The sequence below is a fragment of the Leuresthes tenuis genome, unplaced genomic scaffold, assembly GCF_036924035.1.
Source record: "Leuresthes tenuis unplaced genomic scaffold, fLeuTen1.0.hap1 SCAF_4, whole genome shotgun sequence".
Classification (NCBI taxonomy): Eukaryota; Metazoa; Chordata; class Actinopteri; order Atheriniformes; family Atherinopsidae; genus Leuresthes; species Leuresthes tenuis.
Window position 1 is genome coordinate 15827049 of NW_027325358.1, and position 26818 is coordinate 15853866.

Below are 26818 nucleotides of genomic sequence, written 5' to 3' on the forward strand. Positions count from 1 at the left end.
GACCTGAGAGCGTTTGATGAGCCTCATCAAGTCCACCTCTGTCGTAATTCTGCTTTATTCTCCCAGGCATGTATCCCAGTTTCTCTGTGCTGTCTTCTCTCTGCAATTTCTATCAAAAGATGGGGGACCACCTGCCAGCAGCGATTGCTTTGGGATGAGGGAGCCTGGCTGCAGCTCAGAGCTTTACACCTTTGATAGGGTCTTTTCATTATCACTCAAAGGCACGTGTGCAGTTAGATACAAAGCGTGGGAAAGTAAGAAATACTCCTTCATCACGCTCTCTGTCCTTTTAAAGCATCTTTATGGGTGCGATGTGCACGCATGCATACACTCTCATGTGCTCTTGGCTTGTTGGTAATGAGAGAGAGTCACATTCCAAAAGATCAGGATCTGGCAACGAAACACCTATACTCTGTACCAGGACAGATCTGGCAATCTGACCCCTTCCCTCTGGAAGAGGGACAATTTGGTTGATGGCACTAATAATCACAGCCCTGTTACTGATCCCTTGCTGGCAGTGGCTTTGTATGTATGTGTGTTTGCTAGAGTCAATCCTCTGCCATTGATACCAAGAGGGAAGACGTCATATCTCTAACAAGTGGGTGTTTCTCCTGCCTCTGCCCCATCTCCTCCTGTTACATATGTTGAACTAGGTTAATACGGGCTTTATTGCTCAATTCAAGGCCGTTTAAATGTATTTCATTAAAGGAACCCAGTAAATCCACAAATAACAACCTCACACTTGCCAGCGTTTAATACTCTGGAGAAAGAAGAAGCGCAGATCTAAGAACAGATGGCATACTGGTGACTTCTTTCATACACACAAAGTCAATTTTAGGTTGTGAATTACTGGGTATTTGTAGATTTGATGGTATCTTGCTATCAATCAGGCTGGTTTTCTGCATCCCATGTCTGTCTTCCTTTCTCTCTGTGTCTCTCTCTGGACCTTTTGTATTATTTATGCCCCGCCCCCTCAGCCACTCAGAGATCTCAAGTTTCACCTGTAGGGCCAGATGACAAATTAAGACTCCTTCTACAACCTGACACAAGGAACTGTCCTCACACACATACACTTACACATAAGTACGCACATTCGAACGCACAAAAACAGGTGACTCATCTGCCTGTCTCTCTTTTTACTTCACACACACTTACACACACCAGCTACCAAACACTCTGAGGAGGGCAGCGTGAACAGGGTGTCGTGTTGAGTGAGGGAATGTGTTGTAGTGAGCAACAGAAGACAGGTCAGAGGAAGAGGCTCGTTGTGACCTCAAGACTTTGGCTTGAATTTTGAAAAAAAAAAAATAACGAAACATTTTTTACTTTATTTTTTGACAACCAAAGAAGAGCTTTGCGATCAGGACACAACAGATCTGAAGACTGGATACCCTGGACTTCTTCTTTAGTGTAGTTTCGTTACTGAAGTAGAGGTGACTGTGATGGAATAATGTTTTGGTGAATGAATTTGAATACACTGCCCGAAGAAGTTTGCTTTAGCTGCAAGTCTGCTGGAGTAAGACTGAACCACAGAGGGGGTAGAGCTTTATCTGGAGTAACAGCAGCATATTTTTTGCGTTATTAATGCTTGTATCCAGTTTTGCAGAAAGCTATTGCCGCAGGGATCATACAGAGTGGAAATTAATAAAACCAACACAGTAATAATCTCTTTGTAAGAGTTTGCAGTGGGGTTGATTTTGATCACACTCACCCCTGCTATGAATGCAAAAACCACATTCAGATTTATAGAGAGTATTTAGAGCTCTGACTCATTGAACCCACTAAACGTAAAACATACTGTAGGGCTAGCATATAGTTTTTTAATCTCTGGAGAAGGGTGAACATTTTTTAATGTATGTACTCTAGGAGGGCTGGATCAAATTTTGACATTTATGGGTAATGTGCATCCATTCCAAGATGTTGGAAAGTGAAACAGTCAGAACATTAAGAAAGTTCTGAATAAAAGAAAAGGCTGAGTTGGGAATTTGTGGTAAATTAAAATGTGCTAACATCAACAGAAAAATGGGAAAAACTGAATTTGTACAAGTCTGATTAACTTTGAAATCAGTATTTTTGTTCTCAACATAGTCTGAATCCTCTTAGATGAGCTTTCTTGTAATTTATTTAATTTCTTTAGGAGTAGTTCTCGAGGCTTCTTGAGGGACATTTCAAAGCTCTTGTTTTGGATCTTGGCCTTTCGTTCCGTTCTCTGTCAAGGTAATCCCACACTGCTTAAGTAATGTTGTAGTCTGGGCTGGAGAGGATTTCTCACCCTGTGAAGTCTGTTACAACTGGTTTTCAGTTTAGTTCTTGTATTATTTTGCATACCTCAGTCTTGTCTCCCTGTTTCCCTTCTTAAAGTTTGGCTGCTTGACAGCCACCCTTCCCACGCAAATAATTTCTTATGAGTTGTCAGAAAACAGTAGAGGAATCAACTAAAGGACCAGATGCGTCTCCGGCTGGTTTTCTTCAGATGGTTGTTAATCTGCTGTAGATCGTTTTTTAGACCTGCAACTTCTTATTTTGTAAATCACCTTGTTGGTACAAAAATACTATTTTATGTCAGTCAAACTGTGTTATCTTCTTTTTCATCATTTTTTGTAAATGTAACGAAAGAAATGGGAACAACGAGTACCTGAATATACAATTTAGAATAGTTTATTGCTCAGTTGTATGTTTTGTGTTGATACCATACTGGTTTACCTTATGAGTTTCTTTTTTTTCCTCCTTTGTTTGAATGACTCACAGGTCAGTGTTTGGTGGTTTTACGAACAAATATACACATTAGTCTAAAAATGGTCAGGTAAAGGGATTGGAAGGAAAATCAGTGAAAAAGCGGCTAATGTTCCAAAAAAATAACTTTTGAGACCTGGAAAGCCTGGAAAACTAATAGTTGAGACCGCTTTAAAATATTTCAATAAAGTCTGTCTCCTAAAATATAAAGATGGTTCAAGACTTTTGCACACTTCTGTATTTCAGTGGCAGCATGACAAATATCTGTGGATAGATGATTGCTAACTCTAACCAATGTATATCTGGACAGGAGCCTTCATGGGGACCAGATTCTGGCAGTGTAGAGCTGTGTTGGCTTGGTGGACCTGTCCTCACACTGATACTGAGCTGATGCATAGTGCCTTTAGCCCAAATTCAAAAGGGCATATCTAAAACAAGAAATCTTTTCAAAGGTTTGTCCCTGATTTTGTTTTCTAAAACATCAAATTTTCTTTATATTTATTTTTACTTATACTCTCATTGTTACCGTACAGATATTATACATGTCATTCTCTGTGTTTGTGCATGTCAAGGTCAGCTGCATTGCATCCTTTACTGAGGGCATGGTGTACTCCTAGCCTCTTGTCAAAATGCCCAGTAAGAAAGACCCTAAAAAGGACGCAAAAAAGGGTGGAAAACCTGAACCAGAGAAAAAGAAAGCAGAGGAAAAGAAAGGAAAGGATGACAAAAAGGGAGGAAAAGACGACAAAAAAGCCATCAAGGATGATAAGAAAGGTGGGAAGGACGATAAGAAAGGGGGAAAGAAGGGAAAGGAGGAGCCACCCAAAGGGAAGGATGATGGGAAGAAAGGAAAAGACAAAGGGAAAAGTAAGAAAGTGGAGTCTGAGGAGGATGAAGAGGAACTAATGAGTGATGAGGAAGAGGAGGAAGACTTAAGTGAAGAAGAAGACGAGGAGGACTCGGAGGATGACATGAGGGGCAGGGGGCGAGGAGGCAGGGGGGGTAAAGGAAAGAAAGGGGGGAAGTCTAGACGGGGGGAAGACTCTGATGAGGATGACGAAGAGGATGAAGAGGAGGACGAGGAGGATGAAGAGGTTCTCAGCAAATCCAAAAAAAAATCTAAGGATGACCGACACCATAAAGGAGGGAAATCTGATGCCGATGCAAAGAAGAAAAAAGGCAAAAAGAAAGAGGAAACTCTGCAAGCTCCTGCAAAGGAAATCCCAAAGAAAGGTCTGAAAAACATGTCCAGGATGTTCATGAAGTTTTCTGGTTTCAAGAGGCGCAGGAGCAGCGTCAAGAAGCTTAAGAGTACGTCGCGTTTGTTCCTTCGTTTGGGGAAGAGAAAGAGCCGGCTTGCTAAGAAGAAACGTCGCAAGTCTATGTTAAAGAATACCTCTCGATTCATGATGAAGTTTAAGGGCAGCACAAAGAGAAAAAAGGAGAAGGAGGCCAAAGAAAAGGCAGCAGCAAATGATGGGAAAAAACCAACCTACATGCTGCTTCGTCTTGGAGGGGGAACATTAAATGAGAAGAAGGGGGGCTTCTTCAAAGGTTTATTTAAAAAAAAGGGTGGTGTCGTACCAGCTGAGAACTTAAAAAACAGTAGTATGTTACTGGGTAAGGTTGCAGCGGCGACTAACTGGTTGACCAAACGATTCCTATCGACCAAAATGCGAGGAGATTCAGGACACCATGGCCGTGATCGTCATAGAGCAAACAGCCGGCAATCCAGTTCCAGACAGTATATTCATGGTTATCATAATAATGGTTATGAGCATGGGGAGGAGACGTATGGATACAACCACCAACGTTCAGTTTACCAGAAAGGTTATGGAGGGTATGATGATGGTTATGAGGATGAGGCAGCTGCATATGGAAGCCAGGATCACTTTGGTTACTATGAGGATGGGGCAGGGGGAACTGACTATCAAGACCTGGGGTACTATGAGGAAGAGGGACTGTATGATCCAAATGCAGAATATTATGAGGATGGTCTTTACGATGATGGTATGGGAGATAACTACAACCATTATTCCCCCACCCAAGACTACTATGATAACCAGGAAGCTGATTATTATGGATACCAGCAACATCAGGCAATATATGATGATGAGGCTTTGGACTACTATGCACCAATGGGTGAAGGGCATATGTACGGAGGGGAGGTAGATAGATTGTTTGACCCTCAAACTCAGGTTTATTACGATGAAAATGGTCAGGGAGTTTACTATGGAGTTGGACAAATGGGTTACTATGACCATGGGCAGGAAGGCTATTATGAGAACCCCTATGCTGCCACTATGGGAATGCAAGGGGGTTTTTCACCAGACTTTCAGCTTAGTTATAGTGATTCTGGCATGCCCTATCAAGACTTTAGCTCCCAACAGATGTCTGGATTCCCACCAGGGAGCCACCATGTCTTTGGCTTTGGAGGAAAAAGTAGTGATCCGGCACAGGGCTTCTATGGGGACCAGTATACAGCCCAAGCGAATCATTATGCGGATGATACTGGTGGGGTCCAGCAGGGGGATATTACATTTAGAGTTCCAAGACCTCAAGTGCGGCTGTTTGGGAAAGAGCGTCTTGATGTTCCTCCTCCGCCTACTTTGCCACCTGATCCAGAATTTGAAGACATGTCAGATATCCAATATGAAGATCAAATTCCTTTTCCACCAGGAGACGTTATGTCACTACGGCAGGATACATCAGTGTCACCACAACAACAAATGATGATGTCTTCTCAACTACAACCTATGTTTCCCTCCCAAATACTGCCCCCCCAACAAATGATGTCACCCCAGCAACAAATGATGTCACCACAGCAACAAATGATGTCACCACAGCAACAGATTATGTCACCGCAGCAACAGATGATGTCACCGCAGCAACAGATGATGTCACCGCAGCAACAGATGATGATACCACAGCAACAAACAATGTTTCAACAAGAACAAAGTATGTCTCCTCAGATGATGCCAACACAGATGATGCCACAGCAAATGATGTCACCACAAGAGGTGATGCTGTCTCATCAAATGATGTCACCACAAGAGCAGATGATGTCACAGCAAATTATGTTTCAACAACAACAGATGACTCCACAACTGATTTCCCCTCAGGTAATTCCATGACTTCAGCTTGCTTATAATTACAACATTAATACAATCAATGCTAATGTCTTTGAGTTGCTAACTTTTTCTATTTTCTATTAATTCTATTAACCCTTTTTTTGCCTACAGCAGATGATGACTGACCCAATGATGATATCACAGCAGCAGGGTTATGGGCCTCCTTCCATCCCAACACCATCTGCCATGATTATTAAGCAAGCAAGCATGTCTCCCCTTCCTGCCCGCCGCATAAATCCATCTCCAACTCCATCCCGCCGCTCTGTCATCATGTCCTCCCCACAAATGCAACGGCATCCCTCTGCATTGCCTTCCTCATTACCCTCTCCTATGGTTACCCAGAGGCGCAGCCCCTCACCACAACCATCCATGAGGGGTGGTTTTATTAATGCCCAAAGACCACCATCTCTTATGTCTAGAAGGATCTCACCTCCTGCCTCCCCTATGATATCCCCACTTTCTCATCGTAGAATGCAACCACAGAGATCACCGTCTCCTCTGGCTCGAGCACCCTCGCCTTCCCACTCTCCCCGTGCCTCCATGATCCGGCGTAGTCCTCCAGCCTCACCAAGAGCATCAATGAGGCAACATTCTCGATCCTCATCACCCCACGTTTCCATGAGAAGGCAAAGTCCCCCACAATCTCCCACTCCTACTCATAGTCCATTTGGAGGAGGAAATATGCGAAGGTCAACCTCACCTCCTCTCTCTCCTCTCTCTCATGCATCTCCTACTCTCTCACCACGTCTCAGCAGAAGACCTTCCCCACCCCCCTCCCCATCTCGTCGTAGTTTATCCCCTGCAGCACATCTGCCTGCCCAGACATCTCCAACTCTTTCTCGTCGCTCAACTCGGCTTCTTAGAGACCCCTCACCATTGGCCAGGCCTAGGATGGGGGGAAATATACCTTTAGGTACTGTCAGACCCTCTCCCATGGGTCTCAGAGGCCGTCCAGTGCCCCCTCCCACCCAGAATGTGCGTCCATTTCGTGCCTCGTCCATAAGGAGCAACAGATCTTCTGTTCTTACAATAGACTCCCTTCAATCCTCCCCTTTTCAATCTCCTCATATGATCCATCGTACTCCCCTGGGGAGGAGCAAATCTGGCCGACTTCCTTTTCGTCCCATAGCTCGAGGGCGACCTCTCATGATCCAGCAGTCCATAAGAAGGATGCCTCCTGCTTCACCACAGCTCTCTGTTAAGCACATGCCACACCCTGCATCCCCACGCCTCTCTCCTCGACTTTCTCGTCAGTCTTCCCCCCTCCCACCTGGTCATGCTGTCCGTCCCCCCACTTATGCATCAGAAACTTATATGTCAGTCCCAATTGCTGATCCTTACACTGAGCAGTCACATCAGTTTGTTGCCCCTCCTTCTCCCATGTTATCTGGTGCTTTGCAGAACCAGGCTATCCGACAGGCTTCACTCTCGTCCCCCTTTGGACCAGATCCAGGCCAAATGGTGGGCATGGGTGAGATGGCTGCACAATTTGTTCATACATCCCCTACGCTGTCTGGTGCAATGCAAAACCAGGTCATACAGGATGCATCTTATGCTCCCTCACAGCAGAGACCAATGTCACCTTATGAGCAGCCTATAACCCCTTCATCTCCTCTACTGTCTGGGGCACTGCAGAATACAGCTTTCCAAGATGCGTCCTATGTGTCTCCATTGCAAAGGCCAATGTCACCTTATGAGCAGTCTATGACCCCTTCATCTCCTCTGCTGTCTGGGGCACTGCAGAATCAAGTTTTCCGAGATGCATCCTATGTGTCTCCATTGCAAAGGCCAATGTCACCTTATGAACAGCCTCTGCCTCCCTCTTCCCCGGTATTATCTGGAGCTTTGCAAAACCAGGCAGTGAGAGAAGCATCCTACATGTCCCCACTTCAAAGACCTCAGTCTCCATATGCCCCATCTGCACCCTCATCTCCAATGCTCTCTGGAGCCATGAGACATGGTCAGGCACTAAGAGGCGTGGCTTCTTATAGCACTCCACAGTTACGTTCGCCATACGGACGAACTGTTGTTACTCCATATGATTATATCTCTGAGCCTGGCCCAGCCCCACTGCTCCAAAATGCGCTGCAAAACCGATCTGATTTGCGGAATGTCTCTAGTTTAAGATCACCTGTAATGCAACATCGTAATCCTTATGCACCAGCTGTGCCTCAGCTCAACAGCGCTCTTCAGCAGAACCCAAACCTACGCCAAGCAGCTTATAGGACACCTGTGCAACTTAGACGACCCTCTCATGGACCTCAACCACCATCTTCACCAGTGTTGGGACGTGCCCTGCAAAATCCACAGTTGATGCAGGCATCATATCGGTTGCCAGATGGAACCCTGGCGTCACCTTATGTAAATCCACGTTCCTCCCCTTTACTTGGCCATGCACTGCAGAACCAACAAGTCCTTGGCGCCTCATATGTCTTGCCTGATGGATCAGTTATTCGGGTATGTATAAAAGTATGTTGAGTTGTGTGAAAGAACGTCCCAGGTTTGTTTGTCTACATAGAGGTAAAAACAACTCTATAACTACAATTTTGCTTTTTTGTATAACTCCATCCCTGCTCAGGACCCTCGTGCACTTCAGAGGCCAATGTCGCCGAACCTTTATGGAGCTCTTCAAAACCAGAATCTCAAGACTGCTTCATACACTCTCCCTGATGGCACCATTATAGATCCTACACAGCAAGTAACCTATAACTTGTAAAACTTTATTTTGAATTGACCTCTCATTGTTTTGTTTTACAATGGCACCCTCCCTAGTTACATTTGTTGACTGTGTAGTTTTTTCTAATTAATGTTTTTTCTTGTTTTGCTTGTTAAGCAACCTATTTCCCCAAACCTTAACAAGGCCCTAAACAACCCAGCTCTGCGTAAAGCCTCCTTCTCTCTCCCGGATGGGACCATTGTGATCAACTCCAAGAAACCGCATTCCCCTGATCTAACTGCAGCGTTACAGAATCCTTACCTGAAGAGTGCTTCTTACACCTTACCAGATGGCACTATCATCATTGATCCACGCAAACCTGTCTCTCCAAACCTGTCCAGTGCCATTCAAAGCTCAATGCTGAATGTCTCCTCTTTTGCACTACCAGGCGGGGTTCGGGACCCCGGTACCCCGATATCACCAAATCTGGCTAAGGTTTATGATGTCTTCAAATCTATTAAGTGTTTTTCTCATGTTTCTCCATTATTCCCTACTGTCTGTTATAGTAGGCGCCTGATGTCTGTTACTCTCTACCTTTTTCTCTCTACCACATAGTAGGACTTGTGTAGAAAGGCTCAAGTATAAGGATTTGAAAAATCTTCACAAATTAATATTGTTCAAGTATTGCTTATTATAACTGCTAATCTAATCTGCTACTTTAATTCACATAAGACTAAACAACTAAATTGCACTTGTTTAATGTGTTAGGGTCACATTAACTGAAACCAGCTGTTCTAATACTCAGGCTCTTAATAACCCAGCCTTGAAAGGAGCTTCATTTACCCTCCCTGATGGAAGTGTTATAGTGGACCCAAGGAAACCAAAAAGCCCTAGTCTCACAGCTGCTCTGCAGAATCCTTATCTAAAGAATGTGGCCTACACCCTTCCTGATGGAACCATCCTCATTGACCCACGGAAACCACATGGCCCTGACCTGTCTAAAGTGTGTAACTTTGCTACAATGTTTATCTGTTTTATTTGCTACCTTTGCACCAATCTCGTCCCTTTGTTTGTCTGTAGTAAAACAAAATATACATCTAGTAGCAGCTACAGTCTATTTCAATGTACAGCAATTATATAGTATAGTGAATTCTAGCAGGTATAGTCTTGAAGGGACGGTGACTTGGTATCTTTCTTCAACCACCTGTAGGCTCTGATGAACAACAACCTTCGGAGTGCATCATACCATCTTCCTGACGGTTCTCTCGTTATACCTGGCCAGAGCCCCTCTTCACCAAACCTGGCTGCTGCTCTAAGGCAAAACAGAGACCTTCGTTCAGCAGGTCTCTTTCATCTCTCTGAAAACTCGGTACTGTCTGGTGCCCCCAAACCCACCAGTCCCAATATTTCCTTGGCAATGCAGAAGGAAGATCTGGATAGCATCCGTTACAGGTAGGAAACTACACGTTCAACAGAAACTGAGAGAGATGACCAAATAGGCTTGTCCAGGTGTTGCACAGAATTACCTTTTCAAAAAGACAAGTATTAAGCGAGGAAATGTGAGTTTTTTTCCCATGGAGACTGACTGCATGTTTGATGTTAATTTATTTTTGCTTTGAAAACAGTGCAGGAATTCAAATCTTCTCTAGTAGTTGGCCTTGCAGACTTCATCTGGTGGGGAAAGGGATATTTTTATAGTGTCCTCATAAGAATAGTATAATGCTGAAATGCAGTTTTATTTCATTAATTCCTAAAAATGTTTGTGGAAACTCATGAAAAAAGGCCACAAAGATTCCTCACACACTACCATTATCATATTTTACCATTGCAGTACAACACTGTGTTATATGTACATTGCTCCACAGGCTACCGGATGGCTCTCTTCTCACACGTCGGTTCCACAACCCAAACTTGTCTGATGCCATCCAAAACCAGCACCTTCGTTATGCCTCATACAGTGTGCCAACAGGACTGCAGGGAGAGGACAATCGTTATGCTGTGATACCTCCGTATGGCCCACGTTCTGGCCACTGGGCCAGGAATGCCCAGGGAGGAGGTGAAGGTGGGGAAGATGTTTGGGCAGCTGAGAGGGTTTTACCACATGGGACAGTCCAGAATTTGTCTAAGTGGTCTATGTACAGAGAAGATGGGGTGTTAGAAGGATATTTACCATCTCCCCGAGATGTGGATGGAAAGCTCCAGGACGTAGGCTGGACTCCTGATAGAGACAGAGTACCAGGTCAAAGCTGGTATGACAAGGTACCTAAATGTATGAATTCATGTGAACACCAGGAATCAGTGCCGTATATACATTATGCAAGCAATACCTAAAAAAGCCTAACAAAAAAACATGTCGAAATTGTGTGTTTGTGTGTGTCCAGATCTACTCCGTCATAAGTATGCCCACACCAAGCCACAGAGTTAAACGCTGGGCAGAGGGAATGGAAGACATGACACAGCTCCCGTAAGTTCAGACTTACTACTCTCTTTCAAGCATTTTGTAGCTCAAGCTTGTAGCAGCATATGTCATCTCTTGATGCTTATCCTTCCAATTTCCTCAAGCAGCAAATTGCTGTGGGCCTTGTCAAATCTGCATTTTTGCTTAGAAAGTTTCCTAACTCAGTGAAATGACCTGGAAGTATCTAAGTGGCAGCTAGGAGAAGAGCTGCTCAAATTGCCCAATTGCTTAGGAAAATATCTTTAGCGCTTCCTTTGTCTCCTTTAGCATAGGATGCACTGAACCATCCTTTTGTGAAAGGAAAGGAGATATTTCCCTCCTACTATTCCTCATAGCAGCAACTTTCTAAAGCAAAGCTTAACTGCCTTTAGATAGTCATACAAATTGAAATGAATGTATATTGATATGAGGAAAGAAGAGTTGAGAATGAGCAACCTGTGACAACAACTTTCCTTATTGTGGCTTTTTTCTGTACTTTTCTGAATTAGTAAACTTGATGAGGTACTATTTAACATTATTTCTTATTAAGATTTATGTGATATATCCCCTGTGAAGCAAAGTGATAAGATCATACTGGAAAAGTCTCTAAATTGCTTTTTGTGGAATATTATTTGAGCAACTGTAGACCCACATTACAGCTTAGTATACGTGCGGTTGTATTCTCATATGTCCCTGTTCTCGTCCACATTAAATGCTTTCATATTGCACGAAAACATAGAATTAGATATGTGCGTCACTTCAACTGCAGGCTTTTAAGGAATCCAAGAGATTTTGATTGCCTTTGAAGAGTAATTAATACTTGATGTGAAATAGAGTTTGGGAATGCTACTCTCAGTGCTAATTTCCTCTGTTTAATTTCAGTGAGCTTAATGAAACCACGGTCCTGATGAACCTGAAGAAGCGTTTCGACCAGGAACTCATATATGTATGCTTGTTATTTTGCAAATTAAGAAACTGATACTATCAAGCATTTCACTGACTCTTTGTTCCTCCTCCCACTTTGTTTCTTTGTCATAGACTTACATAGGAAGCATTCTTGTGTCTGTGAATCCCTACAAGTTGCTCAACATTTACGGCACAGACACGGTGCTTCAGTATGAAGGCCACGGTCTAAGTGACAACCCTCCGTAAGACCTTTGAGTGTGTGTGTGTGTGTTTCTGACATGTTAGATCCTGAACTCTTTCTCTAATCTGTGACATGATACCTTCAGTCTGTGTCTATTTGTTGGTAAACTGGGTATTTCAAAACCTGCTGCAAGGCTAGCCTTTTTTTTTGTCAATAATTTGAACAATGTCACTTTTTCTGACACCGTTGTACACACTCAGATGAGCACATCTGCCACATCTAACTGTTAATGAACTTCACTGTGTGTATTCGACTGAGGGAAATGACAGATGCTGCTTAAGTAGAAGCAGAGTTTAGTAAATCTTTCTGCTCTTTAAGTAGTTTTTAGTTCTGGATAAACAAAAAAATATTACTTTTTAACCTCAAACCATAACCTCGGTGACCACGTGTCACCGCATGTCACTGCACTCTTGAACTACATATGTGTCGTAACCTGCTCTCAGGGATGCAGCTTGATCGTAAACAATGGCGTAAAAGCCACTACTCTCAGGTGTTACTAAGAGGCTACTGTTACACTGTTATTGATTGATTGCCAAGGGAGAGTTTAGTTATAGTTTTCACTGCCACTTCTTCACACAATAGACGTGTAGAGTGTGTGCAACTGATTGGCCTGAAGCTTGACTTTTCATTGAAAATGTTTCACTGTGTTGCAGTCATCTTTTTGCCATTGCTAATCTCTCATACACGACCATGATGGATGCCAAAAAGGACCAGTGCATTGTGATCAGGTATGAAATACTGTCAGTGTTGATTATCCTGTACTAAACAGACGTGTCACAAATGACCAGTAATGATAATAGCCGTGACTGTTTGAAATACGGACATGTCAAGCTATCAAGTGATAATATTGCAAGTCATTCTCTTTCAATTGGAAAGGTATGTTTGGCAAATATAAGACCAAGTTTGATCTTTTATCAGCATTCACTTTGTCCAGCTGCCTTTTCTCTGTCCATAAAGTGTGATTGTTCTTTTTCTATTTTTCATACACATGTCATTACAAACCCTGTTTCTACATCGCTACACTTGCAGTTTGAGTGTAAATTAACTTGCAAAAAAAGGAAACATCTTCTCAGCGCTCATAAAATGACCTGCTGTGTAATATATATTGATGATTTATGTTATTCCAGTGGAGAAAGTGGGTCAGGGAAGACAGAAGCCACTAAACTGATCCTGCGTTATCTGACAGCCATACATCACAAACGAAACGTCACACAGCAGGTAAGATATCTGCTGACTTCATTACCCCATGTATGTCTACAAACAGATTTAAGTTTGTGCTATTTTAGACTTATTCTTTATCTTTTCTTCTTCTACATGTGCACCACCGTCCCTCAGATAGAGGTAAATTGTTTTTCTCTCATCACAACCAACATTCCTGTTGAAAGTAGCTGCTGAAGTATTTCTTTGTGCTATGACTGATCAGATCCTAGAGGCCACGCCCCTGTTGGAGTCTTTTGGGAATGCCAAAACAGTGCGCAATGACAACTCTTCACGCTTTGGCAAATATACGCAGATCTACATGGAAGGGTGAGAAGTAACTTCCACTTGTGTTGGTAAAGAATAACTCAAAAACGACAACCTTTGTAGGGCTTTTAGATCAAGAAACGTATGCCCCTCTTTTGCTCTTATAGTATTAAACTTCACACTTTCAGACAGAACCAAGTTCTGTCACTTGAGTTTGTTTGAAGAAATTGACCTTCATCTTCTGCCTGAAGAAGGTCCAAACATCGCAACACTGCGTTAATGATTTGGTTTTACTAATTTGAGGATTTTACACCAGCCGGAGACACTTTAATGGCTTGTTTTGAAGGGAAAAAAAGTCAGGAAATGTTCAGAAGTTTTTCCTCATCAACCTACGATACCAAAATACAATTGATTGTTGCTTTGGTAATGTGTTACCATAGTTACTGTTTGCCGCAATCTTCAGATCTTCGAGGATCAGTCATTCGTTGATATTATTTTGTTGTACTCTATCTCGATAAACATGAACCCCTCAGAACACGAAACAAACTTTATGTTTGATCAACTCTGAATAGACTCCTCATCAGCAGACACAGGCACACACACACACATACACTCACACACACAGTGAGCTAAGTGGAGAATATGCTAGCATGCCCCAGTAGCACAGTTAGATAAGTAGTTTCTTCTGTTAGAACTGTGATATAGAAGATCCCAACACATTACACATGCATGACCTGTTAATTAACTCAGTCTCACTGTGTTTAAATGTGTGTGTGGGTGTGGGTGTGTGTGTGTGTGTGTGTGCCATTCACCAGAGGTGTAATCAGCGGTGCCATAACGTCACAATACCTGTTGGAGAAGTCCCGCATTGTCTTTCAGGTGAAAAGCACAAGAACATACATGGTCACACGCAGTAGGTCAGGTAGAGTCCTCTTACAACTGAGTGATAGTGAGAAAGAGGAAACTGTAGAGGCTCACAGCTTATGCAATGTCTTTAGTTAATTGTGCCTCTGACCAGTCCAGTTACTTTCCATCCATCCATTGAGCCATTCATCCATTTATGTCCATAGAAATGCAATTACTTTGTATTTTTAATACAACATAGCTCGAAATTGCTTTCAGTTTTCTAGTTAATGTTCAAGTGTGTTTGAATATTTGTCTACGTGTTTGTGTTTCTCTGTTTTTTTTTCATCCACAGGCCAAATCTGAGAGGAACTACCACATCTTCTATGAGATGTTGGCAGGTCTTCCGCCTAATGAGAAGCACTCACTGTATCTGCAGGAGGCTGAGACTTACTACTATCTGAATCAGGTGCTCGTAAAAAAAGCCACTCATTCACTGCGCTACTGAAGAAAAACATTACAGCAACTTGGTTTAGATTAATGAAAACTTTGCTGAACCACGTCCATGCGTCCAAACCTTACCTCTAAAGTCTTTTTTTAAAGAAGGTCCCCACTGGGTTAATTGGGATATATATGATATACTCATTTCATTTTAATTGGAGTTTTTTTTTACTTTCTTACAGAAAAAGTGATTATCTTGTCAGAAAATCTTAAAATGACATTTGTGCCTCCCTCTTTCATCCAGTTTTTCATCCCAGATAGTGGATGCAACATGTCTGCTGCTTCTCCTAGAGGAATTTCTCAGTGTTTGTTCAGTGTTGGCTTCAACCTCCCACGTCACACGTTCCTAAAGTTTCCAACTGGAGGGCCGCTAGCACCCAGACTATTTTTGTCCCATCTTAATGGGATGATTTTCACACACAACTTTTGTGTCCGACAAAAATAAACGGGTTAGCTGCCCGACAAAGGAGACTGAAAGTTGTGACTTTAAGAGTTTGGCTGTAAACTTGTACAGCTAAATACAGTAATATGTTTTGGGTTTTTATCTCGTATCATGTCGATGCACTGAATGCTCATTAGCAAAAGTTACCAGCATAAATACATTTAACTAAATTTGTCAACAGAGTCAACATTCTTACAAAACGTCCACTCATGCATTAAAACCGCCTCGCATAGCTACTAGCATCGCATTAGTCTAGTTTTCTCAGTGTTTGTTTTTCTTGTACTGACTCCTTCAGGCGATGTCTTTTTGCCCCCAAAAAAATGAATCATGGTATGTTAAACTAGTCTTTATTTATTCTCTTTGTGGTGCACCATGTGATTGATACACACTGCTCATGCTTGTGGAGAAGAGGAAGAGTTCCGCTGTAGCTCATTGATTTTTAAGCTGGAAAACAAAATAGTTTTCCACTATCCTTTGAATTTTCTACTAAGTTTAGTTATATATGCTTAGAGTTAGAATGAATATGTCTGGTAATACGTTTGCATGTAACTAAATTATTGGTAAGGATTAAGGCTTACATATTGTGTTATTCATGGGTCAGGGTTCCTTTCATGTCACCTTGATGCTGTACGACACAGAGCAAGAGCCTGTGAGTGTGTTGCTATTTCACAGTTTTTAACCATAGATTGTGACATTGGGTCCTCTATATCAGTGCACCAAGATGAGAGCCAAACCCCTGGAAGTTTGCCAAAGCAAGACTGAGAGCTGTTGATAAGCCGCTCCTTAATCATTGTGAAATTATGTGAGGGTAATTATGATGGTGATAACAGTGCATTTGTGCATGTACATGTGTGTGTGTGTGAAGGGAGGGAACTGTATCATAGAGGGGAAGGATGATAGGGAGGACTTCAGGCGTTTGCTGAGTGCCATGGACATCCTGTGTTTCACCCCAGAGGAGCTAGACGGTATCTATAGACTCCTGTCCTCTGTCCTTCATCTGGGGAATGTCTACTTCCAGCCACACCAGGTCTCCGGCACACACACATAAATATGATACATGTCCAATCAGTTTCACGGTTGAATGGTAATTATAATGTTGATGGCTGATTGTTATAATGAATGAATGTGCCTCCGTGTGTATGTGTGTCTGTGTGTGTTTGTCCCCGCAGGCTGAAGGCCAGCAAGTTGCGGCGGTGGTGAGTGAGCAGGAGATCAGGGTGGTCGCTGAGCTGCTGCGGGTCTCACCTGAGAGCCTGCAGAAATCTGTCACGTTCAAAATGACAGTGAGCAGACAGCTACTTCTATAAAAAACCTCACCCTCACTTACGCACACATCAATATAATATTTTGAGATAATTATTACAACAGTAAAGAACAAATGTTATTTATTATTGATAAGATGTGTTTAACCCTCCTCCCCAGGATACAGTAAGAGAAAAGATTTACACTCCGTTGACGGTGGAGAGTGCTGTGGATGCCAGGTGAGTGACTGAAAAAATGCTCAACACGGTAACCATTTGATACTATATACAATTTACCGACTTGCTCTTGGAGTAACTTGGCTCAGAAGCCTGTTTGACTGTCGTGTTTGAGGTCTTTTAATCTTTCCATTCCTTTTTTTTTCACTTTTTCTTCTTAAAAATCATGTAACAAGACTACAGAGGGGGAATAAAGACTCTTTGATATTCTCTTCCAATCTTTGGTAGAGGCATGTGAGGACAAAGGACGTCAGGGCTGGGGGAGAGATTTTTCAGATGTCCTCTGTTTCCATAGTAACCGGTTTTTCTGTTTCCATAGAAACCTTATTGTGTGTTTCTCATAGAGATGCTGTTGCCAAGATCCTGTATTCGCTGCTGTTTAGCTGGCTGACAGAGCGCATCAATGGACGGGTCTACCCTCGCAACGAAGCCCTCTCCATCTCCATATTAGACATATACGGTTTTGAGGTCATACTCTGAAACAGTCGTTTCTATCAATGTCACTGAAGTGATGTGTCTGAGCTCACTGATGTAACTAATCCACACAACCCCCAATGTCTCCTCTCTTTTTCTTTTTTTTATCCCTCAGGAGCTACAAGTGAACAGTTTTGAGCAGCTGTGCATCAACTACGCCAATGAAACTTTGCAGTTCTACTTTAACAGGGTCATCTTCCAGGAGGAGCAGGTCAGGTCAAGTTAAGACTGTCATACATGTTTCTGTTGAGATCATAGAATTGGCACGATATATACGGTACCACTCCAAAGTTGGGTGATGTGTGCACCTTCTCATTCACAAGAAATTAGTAGTTGTGTCCAAAGTTTTGAGTGGTTCTGTAGATGAGAAATCTTTAACCACATTAAGGGATTTGAGAGACACGTTGTTTCCAATTTTCTGGTCATGGGTTTGAAACATCATCAGACATGTGACTGTACTCGGGTTACGTGTGGTTACGTCCACGTCTAAAACTGGGAAGAGCTCTTGTGCAGTTTACGAAACAGATTCAGAAAGAAGTCGAGGTTTTCTCTTTACAAAAGTACAGAGAAGAGTGCCGAAGGGGTCGCTCTGATCCACGAGGCAGCTGGAATCCAGTGTCAGAAATGTGTGTCTAGTATGTTGGATTTTTAGCAAAAAAATCATTATCGTACAAAATTTTGACTAATCTAGACAGGCTTTTTAGCATCTCCCATTTATAATCCGTGTAGCATGTGTTACAGCACTCGTCCCGCTCTGCATTGTGGCTCAAGGTCAGACAGTAGCTCGACATGACAAGGACAGAAAGTGACTTAATATTACAAATTTGGTTCAGATATTTTCTAATTAAGTTTATCGTTGCAGTCTTGATGGATTATAAGTGATTATAAATCACTATGCGATTCTAATCACGAGGTTCACAAGTGAAATGTTTTGAGTGTAAACAATAAAAAATGTATTAGTAATCACAATAAAGGGGCAAAAACTGGGCCCCTAAAACATTTTCACCTGCCTCAAAACTACACATATAAACTGGGCTGCACAGTGGATTCTTTCATCCATGTTTAAAGGTTTTCACTACGAAACTCTGAATTAAACCAAAAAACGCTGGTACAAAACTGTTTGTATGCAACCAGGATGCTGACTGGGGTCCTGTGAAGTATGACCTCACATCCAAACTTTTTTATATGACTTCATACTCTGCTTCCCAATTTTTCCAGTCATGGAAATAAGGTACATATGATCATCAGGAAATAGGATTTCTAGACAGACAGAAAGCCCTTTTTGGAACCCCAGCAAACTAAGCAAAATCAGAAACAACAGTGAGTTATCAGGGCTCTATATAAGTGATGAACCTGAATTGTTCTCTGTAGGAGGAGTACATGCGGGAGCAGATCGAGTGGCAGCAGCAGCCCTTTAGCAACAACCAGGCATGTCTTGACCTCATTGCTGCGAAGCCTCACGGGATACTGCGCATCCTGGATGACCAGTGCAGTTTCCCACAGGTACACCCTCACTCATTAAACTAAAAATCCTCATTCCTAGTCTCAAAAGACAGAAAGCATGGATGTGAGCAAACTGAAGATAACAGCTCGACAAATTAGGTGTTTCAGTCGATTCCGTCGACTGAGACAGATGCCTGTGGAGAGTTTGTGCTTAAAACAAAGTTCAAATTCATCTCAGAAAACTGCTGGGATCTTTATTTCTTTTTGGTGCACTGTATAGGCAACTTCCAGCCATTACTTATGATAGTATAATTCAGTTCCTCAGTTTTCTCATTTTTTATGTGCAAGATGTTGCATAAAAAGAAAATATCTCACTGTCGGATTTCTTGTGAACCAAGAGAGCCAGCCAGAATCAATACAAAACCATTACACATGCTGACTTGATTCAGACCTGCTGCTATCGTTATTCCCAGGGCTCCTAATATGAGAAGTTGTCTGACCTCATATTGAGATAAATTCATTATGAAGTCTCAGCGATCAGTGTGAAATATGAACACTGCTTTACACAATGAACTGACTGAGAGAATCAGCCAAGCGCACACATGCATCACGTGTTTGTGCTGTAGAGATTTAGTTTTGATGGCTCACCAACCATAAACCATTTCCAATTATCGCTAGGCAACGGACCACACCTTCCTTCAGAAGTGCCACTATCACCATGGAAACAGCCCGCTATATGCCAGGCCAAAGATGCCACTGCCAGAGTTCACCCTGAAACACTATGCAGGGAAGGTCACCTATCAGGTATTTTCTTTTTACCTTCATTTGTCTCCTCCTTCTTGTCTTCTTTCATTTTATTAATACCTTTTTTTATTTTTATTTTCTGGTCTTTTCCTTCTGTCTGCCATGGTGTTCCTGTTTACATTTTCTGCACACTAACCCCATTAATTTCTCTCTTTTTCTTTTTGTTTCTTTGCTTGTAATGATTCAAATGATATGCTGTGAATGACAAGCAGTGGAACCAAGTGGTATATAACTCAGGCTGGTAATAGCAAAGGTTGTTACTTTCCTTCACTTTGTCAAGCCAAGTCCTCATAATCTTGCAAACAGTTAACACGTTCTTAAACAAAAATTTTTAGCATTCATCCAAGTTTGTAATACATTATTAAATCATATCATTAAGAAGTTATTGTTCTACAGCGCATCCAGAAAGTTTTCAGTTTGTTCTTGCTTTGTGTCTACGGAGCTGCAGCTTGAGAATAATTGAAAATAATTCTGCAAGACTGACACAGTTTTACTGTTCAAGTTTCCCATCTTCCTCTTGGCAGAAACGTTCAAACTGAGTGTGGCTGCATAGAAAAACATCAACGCACAGCCATTATCAGGTCTCTATGGAAACACTCCAAAGTCCGCTTGGTGGAATGATGCACTGATTAATGACTCGCTGTATGGTTCTCTCATCTCCATGAAAGATCATTAGCTTGTTGGTCACCAGACTTTCCGATGCTCTAAGTCCCAAATCACTCAGGATTAGTGGCCGGGCAGCAGTTGGCTGACAGACATCATCCATTTGAGCGTGACAGAGGCTGCGATCCTTTTGAGCTCTTTTGATTTTGCAGAGGATTTCTTTCTTTCTTTTTTCTTTCCCTTTCCAGAACTGTACTTTGTCACGATCTCTTTTCGCAGACAAACAGACAGGTCTTTGAATCTCAGGACTTACACACCGCACAAAGAGCTGCAAGTCAATAAAGCGTCCAAATACTTGAGTTAGTTAGTAACTAGTTAGTTAGTAACTAACAACATTAACAACAGTTTTCACTTTGTTTTTGTGGAGTTTTATGTGTTGACAGATGGGGAAAAAAATTTCAAAAGATGGATTGGTTATGGATTTTAAAATGTAGAAAACTTCAACTTAAGTGCGTGAAAACTTTGCCTGTGAAATGTCTGCTGCTGAGAAGCACCGAAGAGGACTCTGACACTTCAGCTCTAATGTCGCAAAGTTTTGATTTGATTTAACTTTTGATGTTTTCTCTCATGATGTGTGTTGCAGGTGCACAAATTCTTGGATAAAAATTTTGACATGGTCCGCCAGGATGTTTTAGACCTCTTCATCCAGAGCGAGAACAAAGTGAGACGTGCAAATATGGTCCTCCTCTTACGCCTGAGGCTGTTTTTGTGGTTTATGTGTATCTCTTCAGTAATTGTTTTGTGTCAGGAAAATGCTTCAAATGCTTTCAAACATAGACACGTTCCTTTAAGGTCCTGTGTGTGATATTTAGGGCTTTCGGCAGAAATGAAAAATAGCTAATTGTTTGTCTAATTGTATAATTTTGTGAAAAATACAAATTGGGATGTTTCCATTACTTTAGAATTAGGATTTTTCACAGACACTGTGTAAGCTTGACGGGGGATTGGTTTGGTAGTTATTTAGCTAATTAAGCTGGTAGATATAACTATATATGGAAAATTCAACCTAAAAAACGTGATTCTTACTTTTACTTTGACCTTTATTTTATTGCAAACCATATAAACCCTGTTTTTTTGGGGGTTTTTCTCATCAGCTTCATTTGATTTGTTTCTTTACGTCCATTTTTTCAAGTCAGTGAGACAACACTTTCTAAAAAACGTGCTGGTAAAGACTTTATTTCAAACGTAAAAAAAGCAAATGTTTCCAGCGCATGTCCAGTGTGTCAGCATATATCAGAAAAACATTTAACTGCTAAAAAGTGATTCCCAAAGTGCTGAAGAGTGGAAAGGGTTTGCATATTTCCAGCGCATGATATCATTAAAACATCCAAACAATCCATTTAAAACTTCTCCGTGCAGCAAAATTAAGCCTTATATTAACTTTGACCAGAGGCGACGTCGACTTCTCCAGCCTCGGAGGCATCTTGGATGGACTGTGACGCAGTGGAAGCGCATTTTGTGGTCGGAACAATCAGTATCCCAGACCTTTTTTCGAATAAATGACTCTGAATGTAAAATCTAATAGAATGCGATGGTGCAGGGTTGGATCGTTGTTCTCGGCAAAGCTCGTTTACACTTATGTGATGGTAGCATTAATGCAGAAAAGTTCAATATATGCTGGCTTCAGAAGAAGATCTTTTCCAGAGGGACATCCATGTTTTTTTATTTCAACGACCCAATGCAAAACCACATTCTGCACACACTACGGAATGTGTGGACAACTTTGAAACAAACAAAAAAAATCAGCGAAACCCTGCTGTTGCACAACTTAAGACAAAGAAAACAAACCTCATTACTTGGTAACCTTGATGCCAAAACATCCTAATCCTACATTTTGTGAGAAGTATATATATATATATATGCTCAGTATATATATATATACTATATATATATACTAAATGCTGCAAGGTTAGTGTGACGAAAAGACAGGAACTATATTGGATTAATCCTGTGTTCAATAAAATAAAAGTAAGAATCTTCGCATGCCATCATACAAAAAAACACAAAACTATTTAGATGTTAAAGTATTAATGTTAAACTTTAAACTAAAACGTTTCTCATCCACCTTTAATCTGATGGGAGGCTCTGGGCTAACTCCTCTCTTTTTGGGTTAACGTTTGAACCCTGTGTTTATGTTTTGTGTGTCTTATTGTTCTGTGAGCGCAGATGGTATCGCGTCTCTTCTTGAAGCACTCGGAGCTTGTGTCACAGCAGCGGTCAAACATGCAGCGCAACAGCGCGGCTCGACGTCATCAAGCCAACACTGTCAGCTCAAAGTTTCAGACCAGCCTGCAGGAGTTGCTGGACAAGATGGAAAGGTTTTTAGCAAATCATCCACTTAACTTGTTGAAACCCGAGCTCTACACTCAGAAGCATGAGAATGTCTTCATATTTTCCAACATTAACTGTAAGCTCTTGGAACTCTTGTCACTGACGATGCTGATCATTCAGGAAGTGTGCACAATCTGCAGAATAGAGATTGAGTAGAAGAAGAAGTGATTCTTTCATAGTCCTAATCAATAACACATTCTGGTTTGTTTTGCTCTGGTAGAATAATGTGATCAATGCCTCAATCATGTCTCTCATAGACAAAAAACTGAGATCTTTGCAGATCTCTCAGTCTGATACTGCTGATTTGTGGCTTCGGCTATTGAACCAGTCAGTGCTCATGCACATGCTACAGATAAAGCTGATTCTTCTTAGTTCCCTTTCGGGTGAAAACAGAGCCCCTATAAAATCATACCAACATTCATTTGCTCATCGATGCATCAACTCTCATCTATCTGTGACAGGTGTAACCCTTATTTTGTGCGATGCATCAAGCCAAACCATCACAAGGTATATCTGCACGTTGGATGATGTGTGCAGGCTTGCGGTGTGTGTTTTTGCATTTTGTTGGCTATGTAGAACACAGCTCCTATGCATGTGCATTTGTGTGTGTGAGCAGGAGCCAGGAGTTTTCAACACGGAGCTGATCAAAACTCAGCTGCACTACTCTGGTATTATGGAGACCATCCGTATAAGGAAGGAGGGTTATCCAAACAGAATGCACTTTCACAGCTTCCTGGCAAGGTTGGTTCCCGACTTATCTTGATGCTGAGCCTGTGTTGTTTATCTGGTACATTAAAAAACAGCAAACTTAAACCAAAGTACCTGAAAGCAGTCTGAAGCAGTTAGAAATATGAGGTTGATTAATTTAAAAACTTTTTAAACTCAATTAATCAATAAATCAATGTAATACGACGTTTTAGTTGAGATTTCCTTTAGTGAATAGTTAACCAATGTCAAAATGTCTTGATGGCTAAAATTTACATGCATCTAAATGCCAGTGAGTTTGACAATAGTTTTAACCTTTAATAGAATTATGTGTAAAATTAAAATATATTTTTTGGGTTCTCCGACCACTTCGTCAAAATTGCAATCGTTAGTAGCTTCTTTGAAGGGGATATATTTCACACACACCACTATCTCCATGCTGAAATAGCCATCTGGCATTTATTAGCTCCTGCTGTGCGAAGGCAGATTAAATCAATTGATCTCCCGGCACCTCTCACAACCTGCTACCCACATCATTTGACTTACAGCAGCATTCACAGTCAATGGCATCCGTACTGAAACGACTCAAACCAAAGGAAAAGTAAAGAAGCAGCAGTCTAAAACCCATAAAAGCAATCAGCCTCATACCAGAGCTCTCAGATTCACGACCAACCTGAGATTTACAACATTTAGACACACAGGTGGGACACACAGGTGGGACACACGCGCTGCAGCTGCGGAGGTCATTGATGCTTGTTGACATTTGCTTCAGAATTGAGATTGAACTGTCATATGTGACCACAGGTATAAAGCACTGCTTTGCCTCAAGGATTCACCTCCCGCAGATGGAGAAAATTGTGTCATTCTGCTTCACAAACTCTGTCCAGTCAAGAGGAGCTCGTATCAGGTGGGAGTCAGCAAGGTGAGCGCTCCCAGTAACACACGCACGTGCACGTATGTAAGACTCAAGCTCACATGTGCTGTGCATTACAAACAGATACTACTGAATTTATGTATCTATGTGTGCTAGATTTTCCTGAAAGAGGAGTTGTATCAGCTGTTGGAGGGCAAGCGCGACCGTGTGCTGGACATAGCTGCCATGACACTACAGAGATATACACGCATGTATTTTGTCCGACAGAACTTTATCAAATTCAAACGTCGTCTGACTCTGTTTGAAGCCCACAGCAAAGGCTACCTGGCCAGGTAATGTGTTCCTCTGAGTACAGCTGGTGGTATACATTTAATAGTTGTAATAAGACTTGTGAATGAATGTCTGTGAAAGAATGTTTTTCTCATCAGCTCATTTTATTTGAAAATTAAAAAAAATCAGAAAACAGACAATTTTGTTCTTAAAAACCCAGTAGCGCCACAGTTGGAAATCACTGTTAGCATCAGTCTTTTCCTGGAAGTTGTCGCATCTAAGCTGTCTTTAACGGCGGGTACGTTGCCCCGCTTGAGTCTGGAGTTTCAGTCCCCAGCTCAGCTTTATAGGCTTTAGTGTTTGGTTTCACTGAGCCGAACAGGGCCAACCTTATCAGAGAATGCCTGCTTCTTTGTCCTTGATGTGAGGAGACAAGGCCAAAGGATTCAGGCTGTGCTCATCCATCAAAGGTGATAGATTTCTCATTCACCACCAGTCTGGCAAAGCCCACAGGGTGATGCAAATTTGAGTTAAATTGCAGTGTGTAAAGAAGCAGTGAAAAGGCACTATAGTCAAAGTTAAACACAGATAGCTGGTCACTATTAGAAGACATGGCACTGAAACTACAAGTAGCACATTTTTAAGACAAGTACGGCAGTATCACTCATGGAAAATGCTTGTTTTTATGACAATGAATGTATACGTATTCAAATTCTCTCATCTTTCTGTATTTTCTTGAATAATTAACACAAAGTTAACACTTTTCTCTGAACAGAAAAAGGTTTGCTCTGCGAAGGAAATGCCTTATCAGGCTACGTTCTGCCGTGCTGCTAATCGTGAACCGCCAGCGCTACATGAGGGTAAGAATGCAGAATTTGAGTGCATGGGGGAATTTGTCTAAAAGGAAAGGAAAGAATAGAAAATGAGCAAATGTGTTAAGTATGATACTTTTGTCTTTCTGTCAGACAGTGGTGGAGCCTGCAAGGAAGGCGGAGGAGGTGGGTAAAGATGAAAATGCTGTGAAAGTGTCAGACAGAGGAGGACCACATTTGGCACAGAAGGTGGAAATGTAGCGTTAGCTAATTGTTTGCATATGTATGTGCAGGATCGCATCAATCGAGAAGTAGTGAATGTGACAACGCTGCCTATCCCTGCAGAACTGGCTGGCCTCCTACAGGCTGCTTCAGGTTTGCACACACACGGGTACACAAACATAGGAGCTCTTGTGTCATCCAAAAAAATACAACAGTTAATACTGTTGAGCCCACATGCAAACACAGCAGAGCACACCTGTTGATGAAAGTCTATTTATCACACAGGCTGACTTCACACCGGCATGAGTGTGTGTGTGTGTGTGTTTCGTACAGGTGGTGAAGAGCTGCATTCTGACTGTTTGGCAGTGGTCCAAGCTCCAAAAGTTCAGGTGGACCCTCAGCTGACACTGCCTCTGGATGTCAACAACTACCTCATGACACACTACGTCCGGGCCATATTTAGGGTACAAACACACACTGATGGAACTCCCAGCATTTCACATGATCTGTCTTATATTTAGTTTCTGAATGCTCTAACCTGGGTAACTACTTGTCTAACCTTAAACCTTACCATACCTTTAACAGATTTTAACTTAAAAATTAAGTCACTTACATAATTTTGGACCCCAGAAGGGATGTTGGTCCCCACAGTGTCTGAACACATCCGTGTCAGCTACAACAAGTACACAAGAGATGCTGTATCAGCACATGCTATTGTTCAAATGTGGAAACAGGAACTGCAGAGATGATAAATGTCAGCTTTGCAAACAATGTCTGTGTAAAACCTTTGTCATCACTGCATGTGTCTGTGTGGGTGTGTGCGTGTATTTGTGTTACAGGAGCCATTGTTCGGGATGCTTACAGCTCCTTTGGAGAGTTCCCTGATTCGACTTGATGAGGAGCTAAAACAAGGAGCCCTGAACGTTTTCATTCTGGTAGATGCTGCAATTTCAGACAAATTCAGCGAAGAGCTTTTTCCAATGCATGGGAAACTGTCTCTGAGGGATCAGATGTGATGTCAGGAAGTTAAAGCATCTAAACATGTCTTGCAGTTATAGGAAGATACAACAAAATGTATTTAAACATTTCTGTATTGTACACTGATTTTACCATCAAATTAGGATGATCCACGCCTCTTAAAAACAAGCATTTTCAAGCCAGTCACATAAATTTGGAGATTTAGCTTTTATCTGTAAAGTTATTGCATGTATTATAACTAACTGTCTGTGTTTTGATAGATACTCAGGTTCATGGGTGACCCAGACTTGAATGGGGCTCAGGAGAATCTGTTTGGGAATTATATTATCCAGAGAGGACTTGCCAATCCCAGCCTCAGAGATGAGATCCTGGCTCAGATAGCTAATCAGGTAAGTAAGGAAAAAAAGCCT

At 41.9% G+C, this 26818-nt stretch overlaps 1 protein-coding gene across 1 annotated transcript in view; it reads left to right on the plus strand.

Annotated features, from left to right (window-relative positions):
* Positions 1 to 3869: 3869 nt before the first annotated feature.
* Positions 3870 to 26818, plus strand: part of myo15ab (myosin XVAb) — a 47549-nt gene continuing 24600 nt past the window's right edge. The window contains exons 1-35 of the mRNA XM_072383818.1: positions 3870 to 5855; positions 5976 to 8321; positions 8443 to 8562; positions 8698 to 9015; positions 9326 to 9523; positions 9731 to 9972; positions 10386 to 10779; positions 10902 to 10984; positions 11840 to 11903; positions 11996 to 12105; positions 12758 to 12832; positions 13232 to 13322; positions 13440 to 13445; positions 13528 to 13631; positions 14384 to 14447; positions 14767 to 14880; positions 16220 to 16381; positions 16524 to 16637; positions 16777 to 16835; positions 17177 to 17300; positions 17422 to 17517; positions 18678 to 18809; positions 19428 to 19553; positions 20800 to 20877; positions 22383 to 22534; positions 23009 to 23054; positions 23164 to 23288; positions 24057 to 24174; positions 24283 to 24458; positions 25172 to 25256; positions 25362 to 25394; positions 25502 to 25583; positions 25764 to 25894; positions 26270 to 26365; positions 26669 to 26797. Of these exons, the coding sequence (XP_072239919.1) occupies positions 3978 to 5855; positions 5976 to 8321; positions 8443 to 8562; positions 8698 to 9015; positions 9326 to 9523; positions 9731 to 9972; positions 10386 to 10779; positions 10902 to 10984; positions 11840 to 11903; positions 11996 to 12105; positions 12758 to 12832; positions 13232 to 13322; positions 13440 to 13445; positions 13528 to 13631; positions 14384 to 14447; positions 14767 to 14880; positions 16220 to 16381; positions 16524 to 16637; positions 16777 to 16835; positions 17177 to 17300; positions 17422 to 17517; positions 18678 to 18809; positions 19428 to 19553; positions 20800 to 20877; positions 22383 to 22534; positions 23009 to 23054; positions 23164 to 23288; positions 24057 to 24174; positions 24283 to 24458; positions 25172 to 25256; positions 25362 to 25394; positions 25502 to 25583; positions 25764 to 25894; positions 26270 to 26365; positions 26669 to 26797 (8271 nt within the window). The 5' untranslated portion in view covers positions 3870 to 3977. The remainder of the gene's footprint in view (positions 5856 to 5975; positions 8322 to 8442; positions 8563 to 8697; positions 9016 to 9325; positions 9524 to 9730; positions 9973 to 10385; positions 10780 to 10901; positions 10985 to 11839; positions 11904 to 11995; positions 12106 to 12757; positions 12833 to 13231; positions 13323 to 13439; positions 13446 to 13527; positions 13632 to 14383; positions 14448 to 14766; positions 14881 to 16219; positions 16382 to 16523; positions 16638 to 16776; positions 16836 to 17176; positions 17301 to 17421; positions 17518 to 18677; positions 18810 to 19427; positions 19554 to 20799; positions 20878 to 22382; positions 22535 to 23008; positions 23055 to 23163; positions 23289 to 24056; positions 24175 to 24282; positions 24459 to 25171; positions 25257 to 25361; positions 25395 to 25501; positions 25584 to 25763; positions 25895 to 26269; positions 26366 to 26668; positions 26798 to 26818) is intronic.